We start from the raw sequence: 19,676 nt of genomic DNA on the forward strand, positions 1-19,676 counted from the left end.
TATATATATATATATATATTTTATATTTTCACCATTTCCGTTGTGCTCCACTGTGCTCCTCAATTTCACAACATATATATATTTTTTAAAAAAACTCTTCATGCCTAAAAGTTGTAGTAGGAATTATAACATTTAACTTGATTTTGAAAACTAAAAGCAAAATGACAACAATGTGCATAATTATCAAAAACTTAATTCAAAGTTAAATAACAAAAATATATCAACTTACCAAATAAAATACTACACTAAAACAAATTAATAATATGAAGGTGAAAATGAAGGTAGAAGATGATCGATATTTGAATGGAAGAAATGAAGGAAATTTTGTTTTGGGTGAAGATGATATGAGGACTTCGGTGATGAAGGGAAAAATGAATTTCTTTTGGGTGAAGATGAAATGACGGCTTCGGTGAAGAGAAGATGAATTCGGTGAAGGGAAGAGGGTTTTTTTATGGTAGAAGAAGGTGGAAGAAGATAAAATTGGTCAGAATGCGTCTATTGAACAGGCGCATTCTAACCGACGCACGTTAGAGTGAGTTGTCAGAATGCATTTGTTCAACAGTCGCATTCTGACCATTATATATATATATAATTTGGAAAATAAAATAAATAATAATAATAAAATATTGTCGAATGTGTCTCATTCTACCCCTTTTTCCCTAAATAAGTTTAAAACTTCTACTTTTCTCTAATTAAGTTTCAAAATCCGCCACAAATCTAAATAACCCCATAATACACGTAAATGGTTAAAACTAATTAGACTATTTACATTTTAACTACTTTGTGGAATACTTGCCCTCAAGTTTGGGGTGTAAACATCATGAACTCCTAACTTGAACATGATTGATTGTAGAGCTGGCAAAGGCAAAGCTTTTGCAAAAACATCAGAAGCTTTTAAGAAACCTTCAACGATCTTTTTTCTAATAAAATGACAATCTATTTCTACCTGTTCTGTTGTCAAATGAAAAATTGGATCAGATGCAATGAATATAACAGAGTGAGTATCACAAAATACCATTTCTAGAAGCGAAACAAGGATTTTAAAACCAACAAGTAGTTGATGGATCCAAACTAACTCACTTGTCACAACGGCCAAGGCACGATACTCCGCTTGAGATGACGATCTAGACATAGTAGGTTGCTTTTAGTCTTCCATGAGATCAATGATTCACCATGGAAGATACAAAAACTTGTGACTGATCTTCTAGTATCAATGCAAGCTCCCCAATCCTACAAAAGCTTTTACCTGAAAATTCAGAGTTGGTTTCAACAATATCCCTTGTCCAGGTTGCTTTTTAAGGTATTTCAACAAGTGATGGTTGCTTGAAGATGATCACTCATTGGTTTCTGTACAAATTGACTCAACCGATACACCGGGAAGGAAATATCAAGCCTTTGGATCTATAGATACAGTAAACGACCAACCAATCTTCTGTAACTTATTGCTTCTTCATCACACAAAACAGTACCAGAAGTTTTAGAAAGCTTTAAATTTGGATCCATTGGAGATATTACTGGTTTAGCATCTAGCAGCCCTGTATCCTCAAGTATTTGTAAGCAATACTTTCTTTGAGATAAAAATAAGCCACGATTAGACCTAAAAATCTCCAACCCAAGGAAATATTTTACTGCACCAAGGTCCTTAAGCATGAACTGAGATTGCAAAATGTGTTCGACTTTACCGATTTCTTGAGGAGAAGGCCCAATAAGGATTATATCTTCAACATAAACCAACAATGCTACAAAGGTAAGATTATCTCCTCTAGTAAAAAGGGAATAATCTGATATAGACTGTTTGAATCCATTATTCAACAAGGGACTAGAGAACTTTGTAAACCACTGTCTTGAGGCTTGTTTCAGACCGTATATAGATCTTTTTAGCTTACAAACAAGGTTCCCCCTGTTTTTTTTTTTTTTAATCATATAGACTTCTTCAATTAAATCTCCATTCAAGAATGCATTATTTACATCCATTTGTGCTAATGGCCAATTATAGGTGGTAGCTAAGGTTAAAAGCATTTTAACAGTGACAATTTTTGCAACAGAAGAGAAAGTGTCCAAGTAAAATCTACTCCTTCTAATTGATTGTGTCCCTCAGCAACCAATCTTGCCTCGTATCTTTCAACAAATCCATCTGCCTTACCCTTTACTTTGTATACCCATTTGCAACATGTAGTATGTTTCCCCTGAGGCAATGAAACAACATTCCATGTTCAAGTACGTTCCACAGCTTCAATTTTTTCATTCATAGCTTTACGCCAATGGGGAAAAGGAGCTGCTTGGTGATAGGACGTTGGTTCATATTCAATGGTTATGTTGACTAAAAAGGCCTTATGAGACTCTGAACATTTCTCATAAGACAAAAAAACTCTCCAATGAATGAGGAGAACATTCCTATGACATAGCATGTTCAGTGAAATCTTTTAGCCTTGTAGATGGTTTCTTCAAATGGGAAAATCTTCTGAAATCAAGTGAAGTACTAGGTTGGTTAAAAAGATCTCTCGAAATTACTTGATCAGTAGCAACCAAGGGTAATTGACTGTTGATAGCAGAAGTAATAGGTTGTGGATCATCATTTGTAATGCTTGGAGTCTCATCTGAATGATTGTCAACAACAATAGGAACAATATCATCCAGTGCTCTTGGCAAGACATGTCCATCAACGATAGAAGAGCAGTTATATTCCTTTATTAGAGTAGAAAAAGGAGATGACATTTCGAGAATAAAATAATTGCTTCTTTTGTATGAGAGAAAGATAAATTCCCAACCACTTATGCCAAATATCATCAGATTTGGAAACAAGGGTAAACAGAGTTGAATGGACAGAATGAACAACTTCTTTTGGTATATGAAAGAGATAAAAGACCTTCGTTACTCTCAGCCTTGTCAATCTTCTTCAATTGAGACTTGTCCTGAATATAACCAGAGTTATCAATAAAGTTAACACAATATTTCTTTGTCCTTTAATAGGGCATTGGTGGATAGAAGGTTGTACTTAAAATCCGACATGTATACGACATCATGTAGAACAAAATCTTCTGTAAGCTTCATCGGCAATTATTTCAGCAACAAATTGCTGTTGATTAGGTAAAATAACAGCAATATTATTTGCATTGTGGTGTTAATCATTTTTTATTTATCAAAACAAATATGACTTGATGCCCTTCAATCTAGTATCCAAGAAGAAGAGTATTTTTATTCTAAATAGGAATGAGACAAAGAAACATGTACATGCTATATGACTACTCTCATTACCCGCCTTGAATCCTTCCTCTTTTGGTTGGAGGATTTTCTGTATGAAAATTGAGGCATCCAAATCTCATCTTTGTTTCATAGTTTTCAATTTTTTATCTAAGAATAGCTTATTCCCAAACGTTTTCATTTTCCGGTTTTCTATTTCCTTTCCAAATAGTAGGTTTTTTCTTTTCTTCTCTTTTACATTTTATATATAATTTCATTTGGAATATAATTAATTAATATTAATTTAATAAATTAATATTAATATTTATTTTTAAAAATAAAAAATAATCTATTAAAATATTTACTTCTTATTTTTACGGTAAAATTTTATTAAATGAATGCAATTATTTTTTTACATAAATTAGTAATTAATTAGCCAACAATATATTAAATATATTTAATAAGTTAAGATAAGATAAATTTAGTTAGTACAAAAATTCATTTTTCAATAACAATAATTAGTTACTTTGTTGTTTTTAATAATCAAACAATTATTTATTGAGATTAATTTTAATTTGATCTTTCATTATTGATTATTTATAATAAGTTAATTATTTATTCTGATTAATTTATATTACTTCATTCATATTAACATGTCATATTTATAAAAAAAAAAAAATAGTATTCTTTATTAATATATCATATTTTTATCTCATTTTTCACTTTTTATATAATATATTATTTATTAAAATATAATTTCTTATATTATTTAATTAAAATCGAAATTAATAATGTTGAATTTATTTAATATAAAAATGATTAGATTGTAATTAATATGACATTCCTTAAACATAATAATTGGTTAATTTTAATTATAAGTTAATTCAATTTTTAAATATTTATAATTAAAATTAATATTGATTCTTAGTCAATTAATTTTTACCTATATATTGAAAGATATTTATTGTTTAATAAATTAATCTATTAAAATTATATAAGATTTTCATGTTTAATTTCATAAATTAAATACAAATATAATTTATGTTAATAAAATTCATACATAAAATCTTAAACGAAAGGACTCCTTTGTGTAATAACCATAATCGAGGGGGAAAGTTTAAAGTTTAAATTTTTTTAATTGATATCCTTTAACCCTTTGGTGTAAAATAATATTTTTCCCAAAAAATATATTTCAGTAAATACAGAAACGAGATGTAAAAATGGAGTTTAGGTATGTTGTAATGGAAATGCTCTTCCGAGTTTGAAAGTTGGTAATGTGGAGCCAAAGAAAAGGCCCTTAATCGAAACAAAATATGGATTTGAGGGCTCCGTGAAATTTGTCCTTTTGGATTACAGAAATGAGGATCGTCCTTCTCTGTATACACTTGTTATTTAATAATCCCCATTCAAACAACAATACCATTCCAGCTTTTACCCAAATCCGCCATTTCCGCCTGAGTCGAAGCTTCTCTTAATGGCCTTCTTTACTTTCACCATCCACACTCTTCTCTTCCTATTCCTATTTTGCTTTCCCTTCTTTTCTGGTGCGAACTGCGGAGTTCAAACCGACGCCATTGTCGGCTCCTCCCAGCATTTCGTGCCATTTCCTAAAACCTCCCATTTCAAATATGGGTTTCAAAGGATTCTTCTCAGCGTCGCCTTAGGGGTCGTCACTGGACTCACTGCCGCTTTTCTCTCTGTTTTGTTCATTCGCAGCCTTCTGGATTACCTAAACAGAACCCCACTTCTCGAAGGACCCCTAATTTTTTGCCCAAAAATCGACGCCCATGCTCTTCAATCAGCGCTGCTGAACCAAACCCAGTTGTTGGGTTCGAGTTCCAGCCCAAATGGGAAGTGCTACAGGGCGATTCTCGCGAATGGGTTCACGGTGACTGTGAAGAGGCTCGAACCCATTCAATGTGGAAGGAGGGAGACACGGCGGCGGATGCAGCAGCAGATGGCGGTGCTGGGTGGTTTGAAGCATCGGAATGTGATGAGTTTAAGGGCTTACGTCAGCGAAATAGGAAGCTGCTGCTTGGTTTATGACTTTGTGGCTACTGGGTCTCTTGAGGATGCAATGAGGAAAGTGAGAGAGAATCAACTGGAACTCAAATGGGAAGTTCGGCTGCGAATTGCCGTTGGGATTGCTAGAGGGCTTCAGTTTCTTCATTTTGAATGCAACCCTCGAATTCTTCACTGCAATTTGAAGCCTTCAAATGTGCTGTTGGATGCAGAGTTCGAACCAAGATTGGCTGATTTTGGGTTAACAAATCTCATCCCTGATTTTCATACTCCAGCTTCTTTGTACACTGCTCCCGAGTGTCTTAACAACTCCAGGTAAATCCTCTTAAACCCCACAAAGTTGTTTCAGTAATGCTCTGTACTCACGTTGCATTGGGCCATTGGCAAATTAGCCATTTCTAACTGATATTCAATGTCTGAGAAGTGAATTTAAAGCTTTTAATAATCTCATTTTCTCTCTCTGCATTAATGATCACACTCCTTTGCTTTCTAGATAAGAAACTTATAGTTTACATGCTTAATCCACGACAGGAGACATATGTTGAATGGTTTGGTGGTGTTCATCTTGAAACAGGTTTACTGACAAAAGTGACATCTATAGCTTTGGGGTTATACTGAGAGTTCTGTTAACCGGTAGAGATCCATCGGAGACTGAGCAGGCATCGTCAGATAGAGGGGATGGCAGTGGCAGTGGCAGTGGGGGAAGTTTAGGGCGGTGGCTTGAGCAATCAGTGGAGCCACGAGAAGTTCTAGATAAAAGCATTAGAGGAGAAGGAATGGAAGAAGAAGAAGAAGAGATGGTGTTGGCATTGAGAATTGCTGGTGTGTGCACATCAGAATTGGCTGAGGACAGACCTTGCAGCGATGAATTACTTGTGATGTTGACTCAATTACAGAGCTTTTAAAGTAGTTGTAAGCATATTCTCCGGCCACCATTGATTGCAGATAAAGTTGATGGAAAGAAAGAAGAAAAGGGGAGGGGCCAAACTGCAAAGGCAAGGTCTTTAAGGGGGGTGGCATTAATTTGAGTTTGTCCTTGTACTCAAAACTCATACCCTTATGTGGGACCCCAAGCCCAACCAAACATGCTCCATAATAGCAGCAGCTCAGCCATACTCTGACCAAAAAATGTGTCTTACCTATCGCCTGTCTCACATACTGCACCTCCCTAACAATGCCTTCGTCATTATAGAACTTTTCTTTTTCTTGGACAGTCTTTTAGTAATACTTAAGGATGAAAAACCAAATGTTTGTCATAATATTGTTTCTTTTCTGCAATTGACATGCAAGTTAAAATTTGATGTGGGTCATTACGATTTTAGAATTTTAATTGATTTGAAAAGTTGATTTCAGCTTTAGTATGGAACCAAATTGACTAGCCAACAGCCTACCTAAAAGCGATTTGTATCTTGGCTCCACTAAACAAATATATCCTAGAGAGAATTGTAAATGATCTACATTACAAGCATGCTTCAAATGAGGCAAGTTCTCAGGTATTTAAGCAATTTAACAAAGATTAACAGAATCAAAATATATCTTTGGATTCGCTTCGAGAAAGTTCCTGATATGAGAAATATCAAGAAATGGTAGATAAAGAGACAAGAAATATAACAATAATACATCCATTCAAACCTTCACAACCACTCGTTTCTTTAGGGGGAAAGAACGTAGCTTTCACCTCTAAATTATTGGTCTATAACCTTATCCAGTCACGAGATATCTTGCCATCTTTATCTGTTTAACCTTATAAATCTGAATTCTACTCTAAAGATACATCCAAGCATCAACTTCGCAGCAGACCAAACCAATCTTCATTATGCAGTTGCAGGCAGCTCTTTCCGTAGCAACTCCATCATCATGCTCCCTCCTCCCACCCACAGCCAAATCAATGGCGTTCTCAGTCCGATCTAGGTCCATTGGAAGGCACCCCACTTCTCAAACTCAACGACCCATCCTAAAAGCAAAGGCAAGTGCCGTCGGACAAGACCCTTCAACTGTTGACTACAGCTCCATCTCCTCGTAAGCCAATTCATTTTATTTCTTGTTGTTACCCTACAATACGTCTGATTCAGTACCTTCATTTACTCTTGTGTCTGTTTTTACAGTGTTTTCCCAGCAGAGGCTTGTGATACTGTTGGAGGTGAAGCTTGTGATGTGGAAATGTATCCTGAAGTAAAGCTAAAACCAGAGGCCAAAAAACAGGGTAGTGTTACAGAGCCAGTTGATAGAGAGTATCTACAATATGACAGTCCCAAGACGTAAGATCTCTAACACAACAATCCATTGGACCTTTCATCCTCTACTAATTTATTTCCTATGAAACAACACTATTTCATACTTCTATATGCATTAATATCCTTGTTTTTGAATGATTACTACAGAGTCTTTCCAGCGGAGGCCTGTGATGATCTGGGTGGTGAATTCTGTGATCCAGAGTATCAAAAAGGAGTTTACTAGAAGAAAATCTTATTGGGAACTAGTACATATAAACAAGGATTGAGCCTATAGGTCACCTTTCAGTTGTTTTCTTTTACTTTCTTTTTTTCTTTTCTTCTCTCCTTTGCTGACTTTCTCTTATGCTTGTAAATGATTAATAGACTACAAAGTTCTTCAATGCTGATCAATACTTGATATTCTGAAAGAACATAAACATCATCTATTCTCAGATAAATGCAAGCTATGGCAATAGAAAAACAGAAGCAACTTTCATAAACAGTACTCAAACTGCTTGCTCGTTTAGTGGGAAAACAGAAAGAATTTCAAGCTGTATTCAAGATTGACATATCAAAAACTTGATTAATTGGTAAGAATATACAGATGACAATTAATCATCCATCACAAAAGTTATCTTATATAGACGTTAATATTATATAATATAGAAACTGATATCAGAAGATTGTTCTTTAAAAACAAATACTAATATATCAAGACTAACAACGCATATAAGTCCCGAAAAGAATAGGTCAACAGACGTACTTACAAATAAATTGCTCAAGCTGCCAAGATATTCACTGTTCACTACTGTCTTCAGAAATTTCCTCCAAACTCAGGAACTGAAGAGCAATCGAATACTTTGCACTTCTAGCCCTCAAACAACAATCATTTCCGCAATTGTTAATACTTCTCAGGGTGAACCAACCAAACCCATCACCTTCAACATAAACCAAAATTAATTCACTAAGAAAAGATCAACATGGCACACCAGTTAACCTCATGAAGGCCACACAATCAGTTTGCTCCACTTATGTTCTGTTTCTGAAATTACCATGTAAAACACGAATAACAAAAAGCAATGGGATTTCTGCTTTGAATTTAGGTTGAGCAGGCAGTCAGCTCAAACTAACCTGTTATGGTGAAAATGGTTGGAACCCATCTCTTATATATGAATATCAACCTTGGGGACTCTCCATGGTATGCATCAGACAAAACAAGCTGGCAAGGCCTACTTGGACTGAAAAATCTTCCAAGTTATAAGCAGCACAGAAGAGGGTGTAGATGTAATAGAAGAGATTAATTCATTCACAGAACGTTCTGACATATGCAAACCTACTTTGCTAGGCTCACGGCATTGTGACAAAGAGCTAATGTTCTAACCATTGCTAAGTCTCTTCCGCGAGGATTGGCATATTTATCTTGACATCGCCTGTTAAATAGATGAAAAAGTGAAAAGAGAGAAATAAAAACTTATAAAAAGAATGCACCGTTAGAAAGATAAAAAGTATGGGAAATTTGAAGACCTTTCCTCGAAAAAATCCCCAAAATCATCAATAACAACCGCCACAGGAAGTGTGCGATGCAGGTGAAACGCAGAGAAGTACTTCTTAATTCCTTCGTCGTCCTCCAAATACCTTGGAATTCAGAATTAGCGAATACAGGTTCAGGTAAAACAACTGAGGAAGGGCAAAAGTACGCAATCATCGAATATGAAATCCCCATTTAGGATAAAGAATGAAACGTTCACCGACTTCATTTGTATGCGCTGAAAGGTTTCGGATGTTGGATCAACTCCCTGAATGTTAACCCGAAAGGGCCCCAAGGTTCAGAAAATGTGCAACATTCTATGCTATTCAATATAACCATTACAGAAAGAGACAGAAACAGAGAAAGTGAGCGAGATACCTGAGAGAGATATGGAGGTTTGTTTTCTAATTTGCGGCGGTTGCAGATGAAGGTGACATTGCCCTTCAGACCCAAATTAAAAGCGAACTGAAAAAGCAAGGAGGTTTTTCCGCTGCAAAATTTGAGGGAAACTAGAATGAATTCAAAGGAACGAAGAAGAAGCGAGAGAGGGATTATGGGTCAGTACCAGGAAGGAGGCCCGGAAACAAGCATGATTGAGTGGGAAGAGTCGCAGTGAGTGTGGATTTGCCGCACTGAGAAGAACTTTTCCATCCTATTCCTGATCAAATATACATAAAACAGCCAAAATGCCCAGAGCTGAGGCGAATTTGAAGAGTAACAGATCGCATAATCCATGGCTATTTGAGAAAAGCTTAGGAGACTCAGTTGAAGAAACACAGGTTTATGGTCCAGTCCACATCTCCTTGCAATTTAGGGCCCAAGACCCCTGAGAATGAGAATTCACAGGTTTTTCAAAAGTTAGGAGCTCCTTTACTGACCATTTAGTTTTCTTAATTTTTTAAAAAATTAAGCTTATATATACCACTCCCATCTCTAAATTTCTTTATTTATTTTCTACTTTATACCAATAATTTAAAAGACTAAACTAAATTTTGAAGACTAAAAAAATAGTTTTTAAAAATTTGCTTTGAATTTAACCATCGTACTTAACAAATATGCAAATCATTCTAAAATAATAGGGAGTAAATAGGTTTAACTACAAAGATGCAAATTGTAAAAAATGTGGAGAAAATAGATTTACTTTTCTTAAACAAAAAACGAAATGATTACCAAATGGATCCAGATTATTAGTGGTTTTAATGACGAAGTAATAGCTAAGCAATAATTAGCCTACACTAACAGTTTGAATCTTCATATTCATTTGTATTCAAAAAAAAAAAAAAGAAGAAGAAGAAGAAGAAGAAGTCAATTTTATGTTATTTTGCCTCAGAACTTTATAATGGTCTCTTAAATTTTGATTTTCTAATCAATAGATTTTTTAACATTGTGTCTAATAGATCTCTAAATTCTTAAATTTATGTCTAATATATTTTTTATTTATTTCACTTTTTTAAAAAAAAAATCGGCCATATTAAATATAAAATTGAAAATATAAGATCCCATCGGACAGATTAATTTTATATCTAAAACAATAGTTGATGTTTTAAAAAAATAATAATAATAAAATGTATTAAACAACAGTGAAGCTCAAAGGCCCATTAGATACAAAATTAATTTTTCAATGATCTATTAGACATTTTTAAAGCTTAAGTCACCAAGTAAAAAAAAAACATTAGAAATTTATTAATCCAAGGGATACTATTAAGTCTTTGAATTTTGAGTATGATTTCCATTTGGTTGAGTGTGTCAAAGCATCACACTTTTATCTATGAGTTTTGAGTTTAGTTTCCCATTTGATCCCCTACATTTCAAGACTATACATCTTTACCTCTAAATTTTGTTTAGTTTTTATTTGGTCATATATTTCAAAATCTTATTCCTGAGTTTTCATTTAAGCTCATTTTTTTGTCATCTATAATGATTTTCTATTAATTAATATTAAAAATCAAATTAGTTTTTATTAATTTTCTGGTGTTCGGTCAAATGCTGTAACAATTATTGAAGTACTGACTGTTTGCAGCCATTCAAGCTTGGTAAGAGAAGGCAGGCAGATTTTGGATTCTGAGTACTGTATACGGATCAACAACAAGAACCTCGAGATTGAGAAAATTGCAGCTGAAAACCTCCTTCAACTGGATCCAGAGGACGCAACCCGTTTTGTAACCATGTTTAATTTGTATGCTGCATTTGGGATATGAAAAGAAGCTGCTCATATAAGAAAGACAATGGGTGAGAGAAAAACTTGAAGAAGGAACTCAGCTGCAGTTGGATTGCTGTTAAAAGCTTGACGCACCAGTTCATAATAGGCGATCGACACCATCCTCAAACGGAACAGATATACTCAAAACTGGAGTTAAGATTCGAAGGCAAGTATGCCGAGACGAGACCACACTTAAAACAGGAGGATTTGGCATTGTGGTTTTCCTGATAGAGAAGAACAACCTCTGGTGCCATTGCGTATGGGATCATATCCTTGCCATGAAAAGCTCCCATCCTGGTTGTCAAGAACATCAGAGCATGTGAGGACCGCCATGAGTTTGCTAATGAGGTCTCCTTGGAGGTAGGTTGGGATGTAGTCATTACGGATTCGAACAGATTCCACCACTTCAAACAGGGGAAATATTCTAGCAATGATTACTGGTGATTTGATAGTGTAAGCTGAGTTTGTTCCAATGAAATTATTAGAACTCTAGAACTTGTAAAATCACCGCAAAGTAGCTTTGCTTCCGGCTCTCAAACTTCCTATTCTGATGGAACATGAACTGATTAGTCAACTGCGAATTCACAAATGTATATAACCTAAACCACCAGAACAGACTTTCCTACCCAGCTAGACCTATCAACTAACTTCTTATTTCTTTCCCAGGATAGCAAATTGTGTAATTGAACCAGGAAGTGATTTTTTTTCTTCCCCCTCTAAAATGCGGAAAGTGAATTTCATATCAATAGGTCCAGTGCGTGAGATTTATATTATATTAGGAGAAAGAAGGTACATAAATATATGTAGAACATGATAGGAGACCCCTGTCAAAGACCATGTCATCAAGTTCAAGCGCTTTCTTTACGTGATGCTTCCCACATTCTATGCTCAATTCCCAACTTCCTGAGCTCTATGAGGCCTTGCTCAACTGAAAATTGGCGTTCACACACACAAAGGGGGAAAAAAGGAAGAGGAAGGTAAGAAAACGAAAGGAGACCAGCATATGATATATATAAGTCTATCCCAGAAAAGTCAAGTCATCGAGTTTTTCAAAACTTACCCTCAACCGCATCATGTGATGAAGGAGAGTGAGCACTACGACTAATCCAAAACTGAAGTCGTTCTTTTGCAATATCCTCTTCAATACCATGAGCTTTGGCTCTTCTCCAAAAATATGTAAGCCATGCCTGGAAACCACGAATATCTCACATGTATATCAGATTGCTTTTATGACATTAAGCATGCAGTACAGATATTTAAGAGCAGTGGAAATTATTTTGATCACACAATCACACTTTTTATTCAGTTATCAGTATCAAAGTGTAAACGTAGCATAAGGTCATAGCAGTTCCACTCATTTACCACCCGAAGATTATAACATAGACAGCTTGTACGAAGGTGCTCGACAAAGATTATTTGGAACAACCACATTTCTCCAGGGACTAGACAACAAGCCTACTGTTTCTGATTCCAGATAACCACCAACAATGTTAATTGTTTCTCTTATCAGAACGTAGCAGTGCCAAATAGTAAAATCAATGGCCCAATATAATCCGAGACCTTGCCGGCAAGGGTGAGAGGGTTTTTTTTTTTTTTTTTCCTAATGAAAGTTTGTTTTCTTCAAAGGAAGAGATGGTGAAGTAATTTCCCTCATCTTCCTGATTTCAAATGTAGAAAATTCTGATGGCACCTCAAAAGTATTCCCTCCGACCATCATATACATTAAATGTTAGTACAAAACATAACAGTTAAATCGTTTTGAGTGACAAGAAAGCCAGAATATTTGCGACCTGATGGAAGGAATTGTTGCTTTCATCTAGTCGATAAGGCTTGCAAAAAAGAACTGAGAACGTCTGAAGAAAGGTGCTATGACCAGACAAAGGTTAAAAAGAGTTGCTCTCATTAACGGACAGGAAGCATGTGCATATATCCTATGAAGGGCGTTTTTGTATTTTGGTGTGCTAAGAAAGAAATTTTTAACAGGGATAGCAATGTACTAACCATTCAAAAACACCACTTTTATGACATGCAAGAGCAAATTATGTTACGTAAAAGAGAACAAATTAGGGAAAATGAAAGGACCTCTTTGAAAAGAACATCTTCAGATTCCTCTGGGCTCAATTCTGAAATAGAACACTGACCGAATATTAAAGTGATAAAGAATATATAAAAAGGTTCCGTACATGCTCAACTACTGCTTCATGCTTCAAAATTAAACAATACAGCATAAATAGAAAAGTATTAGTCTATTAGCATCTCATAGAAATGAAATGCAGTCCTGCTTATTATCAAATTCACAGAATTAAACATTAAGCGTAGCAAACTCTATCACTTTCAAAATTGAGTACTGTCAAAAAGTGACTGGCAACAAAAACGACATACCAAATGCCTCCATGAACTTGGGATCAACTGGCGGTTTCATATCTGCAACATTAAAATGATTTGGAAAGTATTCAGCAAAAAATACTACCAAGTGCCAGAATTAGTACTTTAAAGTTTGTAATTCATGCATCTCTGGAGGAATTGGCTATAACATATCTCTTCTATGTTATCATACAGATTCAAAGATCAGAAAAAGCTTTCACTAAAACAACATTAACCACGTTTCTCATCAAATAACCTATCTACAAACACCTCCAGAAATCTAAAATTATTTATGACTGGAATGCTTACGAGTTACAACAAAAGGGAAACATTTGCGGCTGCAATTGACTGAATGGCATTTGCAATAGCATTATAGATTTACACCGAACAAACTGATAAATGGTCATGTTCAAAATAGAAATTGAAGACATTAAAAAGATCCACGAGCAAAGTTAAGATTCCATAATAACTGGAACAATGAGAATAATTTGTCTTCATGATCAACTATAGTGAGAATTTGGATGCAAGTATGGGTTCAAAAGAGGAATTGACTTATACCGAGAATGCTCAATAAGACGAGTAACCAAAATCCCCCTACAGTCTTGCCTTAAGTTTTCTTTAGTAGATAAGAAACAGTAGCATTTATTGGAGTAAAAAGATAAAGCAGAACAAAAACAAAAACAAAATGGAGGGATGACTAGAAGCAAGCATACTCAAGCAAGGCAAATTAGACAAGCCAGCACGGTAAATTTAGAAATGTCAATCAAAAGATTACATGAGGTCCAAAGCAGGGACGAGGTTAAAACTTGTTCGTAGAAGGGAAAACTTTAATTTATTATTTTTTTTTTTAAGAAAAAAACATTTAGGATAGTTTTTATTTAGCACACAGAAGAATAGTTAAAGGGAGATAAAAAGGGGGGGCGCTCATGCTCCATGGAGACTCATTTCTATCCAAAACTATTTTGGTTCATTCCTACGTTGAACTGGGTTGAGAAAACCTAAATATTAGCCTAGTGAGTGAAGTTTACAAAAATTGATTACTTTCAGTTTCAGCATAGCAATGGTGGGGGGGAAAAAAGACTCACTCATTGAGCATTAGAGTATGATAAAATGAATGCCAAACTAACAATTCACACCTGAGAGAGATTGTCGGGCAGAATTTGGACGCCTCTGCTGGGCCAGAGCAAGCACAATAGCCTCCTCCACCTTTGTTTTTCCAGAGCAAGCGAAAATTTAATTTAAACAGTAATGGAAATAGCAAGATGACCACAAAGACCATAATTTAGAAAAGAAAAGAAAAGAAAGTAGAAACAGTACAGAACAGAATTTATACTTGATGATTGAAGTTCCCAGCCCAAAAAAAAGAAGAGAGAGTAATGTATCAGAAAGAAACCTTCAAGGAAGCAAGTTCTTTCAATCCCATTTCAACAGATAGCATGCTTTCAATATTTCCTTCTCCGGTAAGATCACTTATATCAGGAACAAGGTTGCTTCTGCTCTCAGGATCCAGGTCTCCTGGTAAATGTAAATGGCATAACAGGATGGGGTAATATGTTATTGATTTAGATGGCAGTGGCAAGAAGATCAATAACTAAAGTATAAGCACCAAAAAGGAACTAGCCTTTTTGAGAAAATTCCTCCTTGGCCTTTTGCCCCGCAGAAATAACAATCTCAAATGGCAGTGGTGCTAAAGATGACCAGTGTTCGTACTTAGTCACAGCAATATCCATACAAATGCCTGAAAAGCAAAAATAGATATGGCAAAGCAACAAGTAAGATTAATGAACTGCAAGAAGCTATTGGCCAAATTAAAAGACAAGTAAAAAGGTCCGCACATACATGGAGGCTGAGGTTCTATAATAGTTCATAACTTGATAGAGGTCTAAGTAAAATTTTCCAAATGATTAAAATTTTTCATGATATTTACATTTCTGGCAACGGGATGACATAATGCAAAAAACAAGAAACTGCTAGATTCAACTAAGAACTTCAGCATATGAAAAAGATCTATGTAGAATTCAAAGTAACAAATGAAAGAGGCATGTCATTTGATTTACCATATTTTGCAGCCAGGCCCCAGTAGCGAGCAAGCCAACACCTTTTAAGAACAACTTCTTCCTGAAATAAGAAATATTGAACAACTCATCTCTAAATGCAAACTGACATGACAAGCTACTTTAAGTAAAGCAAGTACGGACCATCTCTTTCTGAGTCAAAATCATTCTTTGCGTCATAGATCGAAGGGCTTTCACATCATGTTCAACTCCATGAAGGTGTTGAACAACACTCATAGTCTCTTCTTTTTCTTTCTAATTCAAGTTAGAAATAAGAGATAGCATTACTTTAAATCTGTAAAAGATAACTATAGTTAGTATTCTGGACGTCATAAGGCTGCAAGGAATATAACCTTAACTTCAGATTTAAGGGATTCAATTTCCTTGTCTCCCCCGTCCTTTGATTGTTTTGATTCTTTGAGTGCAGCCTGTGAAATTGAAAGTACAATCAGACATAATGCTTTAGTCTTCGTTGTTTCATACATAGGAACCAACAATCATATATAGATCGAACTTCCATCATTCTGCAAACAAAATATTAATAAACAATTTAATCTTTAAAATTCTAACAAGGCAGCTTTGAAAAAATTTGTCACATCCTAGCACCCTCAATGCATTAAATATTTAAATGGTTAGAGCTAAGCTTCCCCATGTTCACGATCATAAATCTTACACATCTGGTGCTGTAAATACCTCTCTCTGACGTAATGCAGCTTCCTTCCTGCATAATTAATACCACAGACCTCATATTATACAGATCAGGAAGGAAAATAATCAAATGAAATTAACTTAAACTTGCATTGACCTGCTCAAAAGTTTAGCTTCTAAAGAAACACCTTCTCCCAGAGCAGCAACCTGAGAACTTAGGAACACATATCAGTCGCATGTATTTTGTCACCACCATGGTACAAAAGTGGAATTAATTTTCAGACCAAAATCAGATCATCAAAGCAAACAAACAAAAGTAAATAATTCAAAATACAGAGACTATTTCGATTTCGAAGACCTATACTTAGGCTTCTATTGGCCACAGGTCACTCAAGCTCACCCATTCCTGAACAGCAATGAAGTACATTGTTCTATTTCCTTTTCCATTTTCTTTTTCTTTTTCTTTTTTTCTTTTGTCCATTTAGTCCTTTCAATCCAGTTTATTCACTAATCTAAAACTCAGCACTTGTTTTCTTATTGGTTCTACAGCCACAGTAGCATTCTTAAACGGAGTCAAGACGGCCATATTATCACTTCTCATATCAGGCAGGGAATCTCCAGCAGAGCTGGGGGCATTTTAACACGCTAATTTTTTTCATTTTCTGAAACAACCATGCTTCCTCTTAAGGTTTTTATTTGTCCTCAGATCTGTATACTCCTTTTATTTTCTCACTACATAACAAAATATTAAAAGTACATACACATCCGAATTGCTGCTGAGAAAAGGTCTGCATGGCAAAGAAAAAGACAAACACAAGTAATGAAAATTATATTGAAATGATATATCCATTACCTGCTTCTCAAGTTCCCTAACTCTTGTCTCTGCTTCTTTACATCTCTCTTCCTCAAGCCTGAGCTGTAAACATTGCCCAAATTTAAACTTAAGCACAAATAAAATGCTCGGAACCGGTGAAAAAGAAAGAAAAAAATGAAGATCATAGCACCTTCTCAAGAATGTTCTCGTTCTCCTCTTGTAGAATATCAAGCTACAGCACAGAGAATTGAAAATTTTGAATATTTGGAAACTGGAAAAAGGCATTGTGACATACATACTGGTTCACAGTCACAGTCAATCAAATCATTCAGTTATGAAAAAATTATGTAATGGACATACTTCATCGCGAAGGGCAGATGCTTCTCGCTGATTTCCTGAATCTTTAGTATTAAAACGCACTGTATCTGATGAGAATCTGCAGTATTCGATTTACCAATCAAATCACTAAGTCTTAAAATGATGCATGATATTTCAGTTGTATAATCTAATGGTTATCATACACAGAGTTATCCCACTCTCATCAGCAGATACCAGGAATGAACAACATATGCAAAATATAGGTTATGGCAGCCATCAATATAAGAGGGCAAACAAGATTTTTAAGTTTCTAACCGTACTCTTCACTTAATCATAACCCAGATTAACAAATCATTGAATTGAACTGGATAATCAAACTAGTCAAAAACTCAGGTAACTACCAAGGAGATTTTCAAGCAACAAACAGCAAGAAATAATATTTCTTTTCCTATATATTGAGGAAACTAGAGAAATCTTAAAGGTCTGTTTCTATTCTTTTTATCTATTTTTTACTTAAACTTATTTCAAATCCCAAACTACCACTTCATTATTCTACTTGTTCGAACTCTCTTTCAATTCCAAAAAAAAGAGAAAAACAATATAAAACTGAGGAGTATATACGTCAGATCTGCAAAAGATAGAACACAGGGATTAAAACCAGATAAGTAACTTGCATTCAATTCCTACAGTCCAAACCACAAATATGATCTTTTAATCTACTCATAGTCCAAAATGATTTACCTTTTTTCTCTTTGAGTAGGCGGATCTAGAGGTGGCATGGAAGTTGCCGTCCTCAGCGTTGTTTTAGGTGGAGCTACTGGCAGTGAAAGGTGAGATATTGATGATCTTCCAGTGGAACTGGAACGAACTGAAGGAGTGTCCTCTAAAAAATTCCGGGCTAACTAATTAGAAGACGCAAAAGGAAAATTCGATTAATCGTCAGAAATCAGCTCAGCTGTGGTCTTATTCCCAAAATACTGTTATTGAAATTCTAGAGCAAATGGAGTGTAAAACACCAGATGAGCATTTATTACGAAGACCTGCTAATTTAACGCAAAAAGATATTCAATTCTTGAACGGAAGGATCCTGAATCTGTATTTTTTAAAAAGGAATTCCAAACTAAGTTTCTCAAAACAGATATAACCAACATTTACACCAAGCAGATCTACTTCTAGGAAAATTGAGTCGGAAACAGAGAGCAGAAGGCAATGTACAAAGAAGCAGAAAAAAGAAGTAGAAAAACAAAGTAGTCTGCTTCAGTTACAGTGTATTTCAATCAGACTCGAGCATAACGCATTTAACTTACCCCAGGGGAGGGAGATCTAGTGGTTTTCGCAGTAGGAACAGCAAGTCTACTACCGTTATTAACATTCCTAGACAACGAAATAGGAGGAGGAGCACTATAACGAAATCCTAAGTCATCCTGATCGTCCTCGTCGTCATCGGCGGTCTGAGAAGCCATAACCTGCGCTAGGCGCTGAGCCGCAGCTTTTGCAGCGAAGTTCTGTGTGCGCTTAATGTTGGAAATTCCAGAGACGGAGGAGGATCGAGCGTGGTGGCCGCGCGCCGGCGACATTGCCGGCGATGCGGGGCCACCAGTGCTGCCTGATTCGCTGGTCCATTGGCGAGCATAAATGGGGCTCTCAGTCCGTTTCACATCCATCTACAGTAGAAGCAGCTCCGTGAAGGAGATCGGAGAAATTCAAAGTTCTTGGAAGTGACGTAATTTGGGAGTGAAGAATCGCAAGAGAAACGAAACAGTTTTTGGTTGCTGGATCCTGCTTTGGAAAATGGGAAGAAAACAGCCGCCGCAGATTTTCTCATTTTCTCATTTTCTAATTTTCTTTATTGAAACAAAAATTAAAAAATTAAAAAGAAAAAAAAAAGGTACGTAGATAGATTTGTAGTTCTTTTTTCTTTTCTTTTCTTTTTTCTTTTCCTTTCTTTTTCTTTTTTTTTTTTTTGGTGAAATACTTGTAGTTGTTGAACAATAGTTATCTAATAAATTCTAAAGATTAAAATAAACTAAAAATATTTTTTTAGTACTTTCAATTCTTTAACTACCATACTTTCTATCCCTAATTAAATTTGTAACTTTATCAATAACTTTCTAAAAAATAAAGAAATTTGTAACATTAAGTTTGTTATACTGGAAGCTGGAAAGATAAGTCTATCTCTTGATTTGTTCATGTATGTTCAAATAGACAAAAAGTTCAGAGTTAAAAAATAATGGATGATTTTATTGATTTTATTAGGTAAATAAATAAGTGTCAGATTTATTGAGAGAAAAAAAAAACAGTTAGCCTTTTCACATGAAAATTTTAATGAGACTTT

At 35.1% G+C, this 19,676-nt stretch overlaps 4 protein-coding genes across 5 annotated transcripts; 2 read left to right on the top strand and 2 right to left on the bottom strand.

The window, feature by feature from the left end:
- The first annotated feature begins 4,405 nt into the window (after positions 1-4,405).
- Positions 4,406-6,501, top strand: LOC120092705 (inactive leucine-rich repeat receptor-like protein kinase CORYNE). The gene is made up of 2 exons (XM_039050857.1): positions 4,406-5,517; positions 5,777-6,501. Exons 1-2 carry the CDS (start codon positions 4,655-4,657, stop codon positions 6,105-6,107), a joined length of 1,194 nt encoding a protein of 397 aa, XP_038906785.1. The 5' UTR covers positions 4,406-4,654; the 3' UTR covers positions 6,108-6,501.
- Positions 6,502-6,966: 465 nt separating this feature from the next.
- LOC120092707 (light-regulated protein, chloroplastic-like) lies at positions 6,967-7,820 on the top strand. The gene is made up of 3 exons (XM_039050860.1): positions 6,967-7,221; positions 7,308-7,460; positions 7,584-7,820. Exons 1-3 carry the CDS (start codon positions 7,019-7,021, stop codon positions 7,657-7,659), a joined length of 432 nt encoding a protein of 143 aa, XP_038906788.1. The 5' UTR covers positions 6,967-7,018; the 3' UTR covers positions 7,660-7,820.
- Positions 7,723-11,485, bottom strand: LOC120092706. 2 transcript variants are annotated; one of them, XM_039050858.1, is made up of 9 exons: positions 11,237-11,485; positions 10,955-11,148; positions 9,509-9,769; positions 9,322-9,433; positions 9,168-9,211; positions 8,940-9,050; positions 8,753-8,845; positions 8,547-8,653; positions 7,723-8,353 (listed from the first exon to the last, which is right to left on the bottom strand). In XM_039050858.1, exons 3-9 carry the CDS (start codon positions 9,676-9,678, stop codon positions 8,211-8,213), a joined length of 780 nt encoding a protein of 259 aa, XP_038906786.1. In that variant the 5' UTR covers positions 9,679-9,769; positions 10,955-11,148; positions 11,237-11,485; the 3' UTR covers positions 7,723-8,210. The 2 variants fall into 2 exon arrangements, with proteins under 2 accessions (XP_038906786.1, XP_038906787.1); XM_039050859.1 differs by having other exon boundaries at positions 8,216-8,457.
- Positions 11,486-11,865: 380 nt separating this feature from the next.
- On the bottom strand, positions 11,866-19,173 carry LOC120092704 (coiled-coil domain-containing protein SCD2). Its single transcript, XM_039050856.1, has 17 exons — positions 18,649-19,173; positions 18,083-18,243; positions 17,384-17,459; positions 17,214-17,255; positions 17,063-17,125; positions 16,367-16,416; positions 16,255-16,282; positions 15,915-15,989; positions 15,706-15,816; positions 15,565-15,625; positions 15,129-15,245; positions 14,901-15,022; positions 14,644-14,713; positions 13,526-13,567; positions 13,226-13,266; positions 12,204-12,330; positions 11,866-12,071 (listed from the first exon to the last, which is right to left on the bottom strand). The coding sequence occupies exons 1-17, from the start codon at positions 19,003-19,005 to the stop codon at positions 11,992-11,994; spliced, it is 1,623 nt and encodes a 540-aa protein (XP_038906784.1). The 5' UTR covers positions 19,006-19,173; the 3' UTR covers positions 11,866-11,991.
- Positions 19,174-19,676: the final 503 nt, after the last annotated feature.

This window comes from Benincasa hispida, chromosome 12 (genome assembly GCF_009727055.1).
Source record: "Benincasa hispida cultivar B227 chromosome 12, ASM972705v1, whole genome shotgun sequence".
NCBI classification, from domain to species: Eukaryota; Viridiplantae; Streptophyta; class Magnoliopsida; order Cucurbitales; family Cucurbitaceae; genus Benincasa; species Benincasa hispida.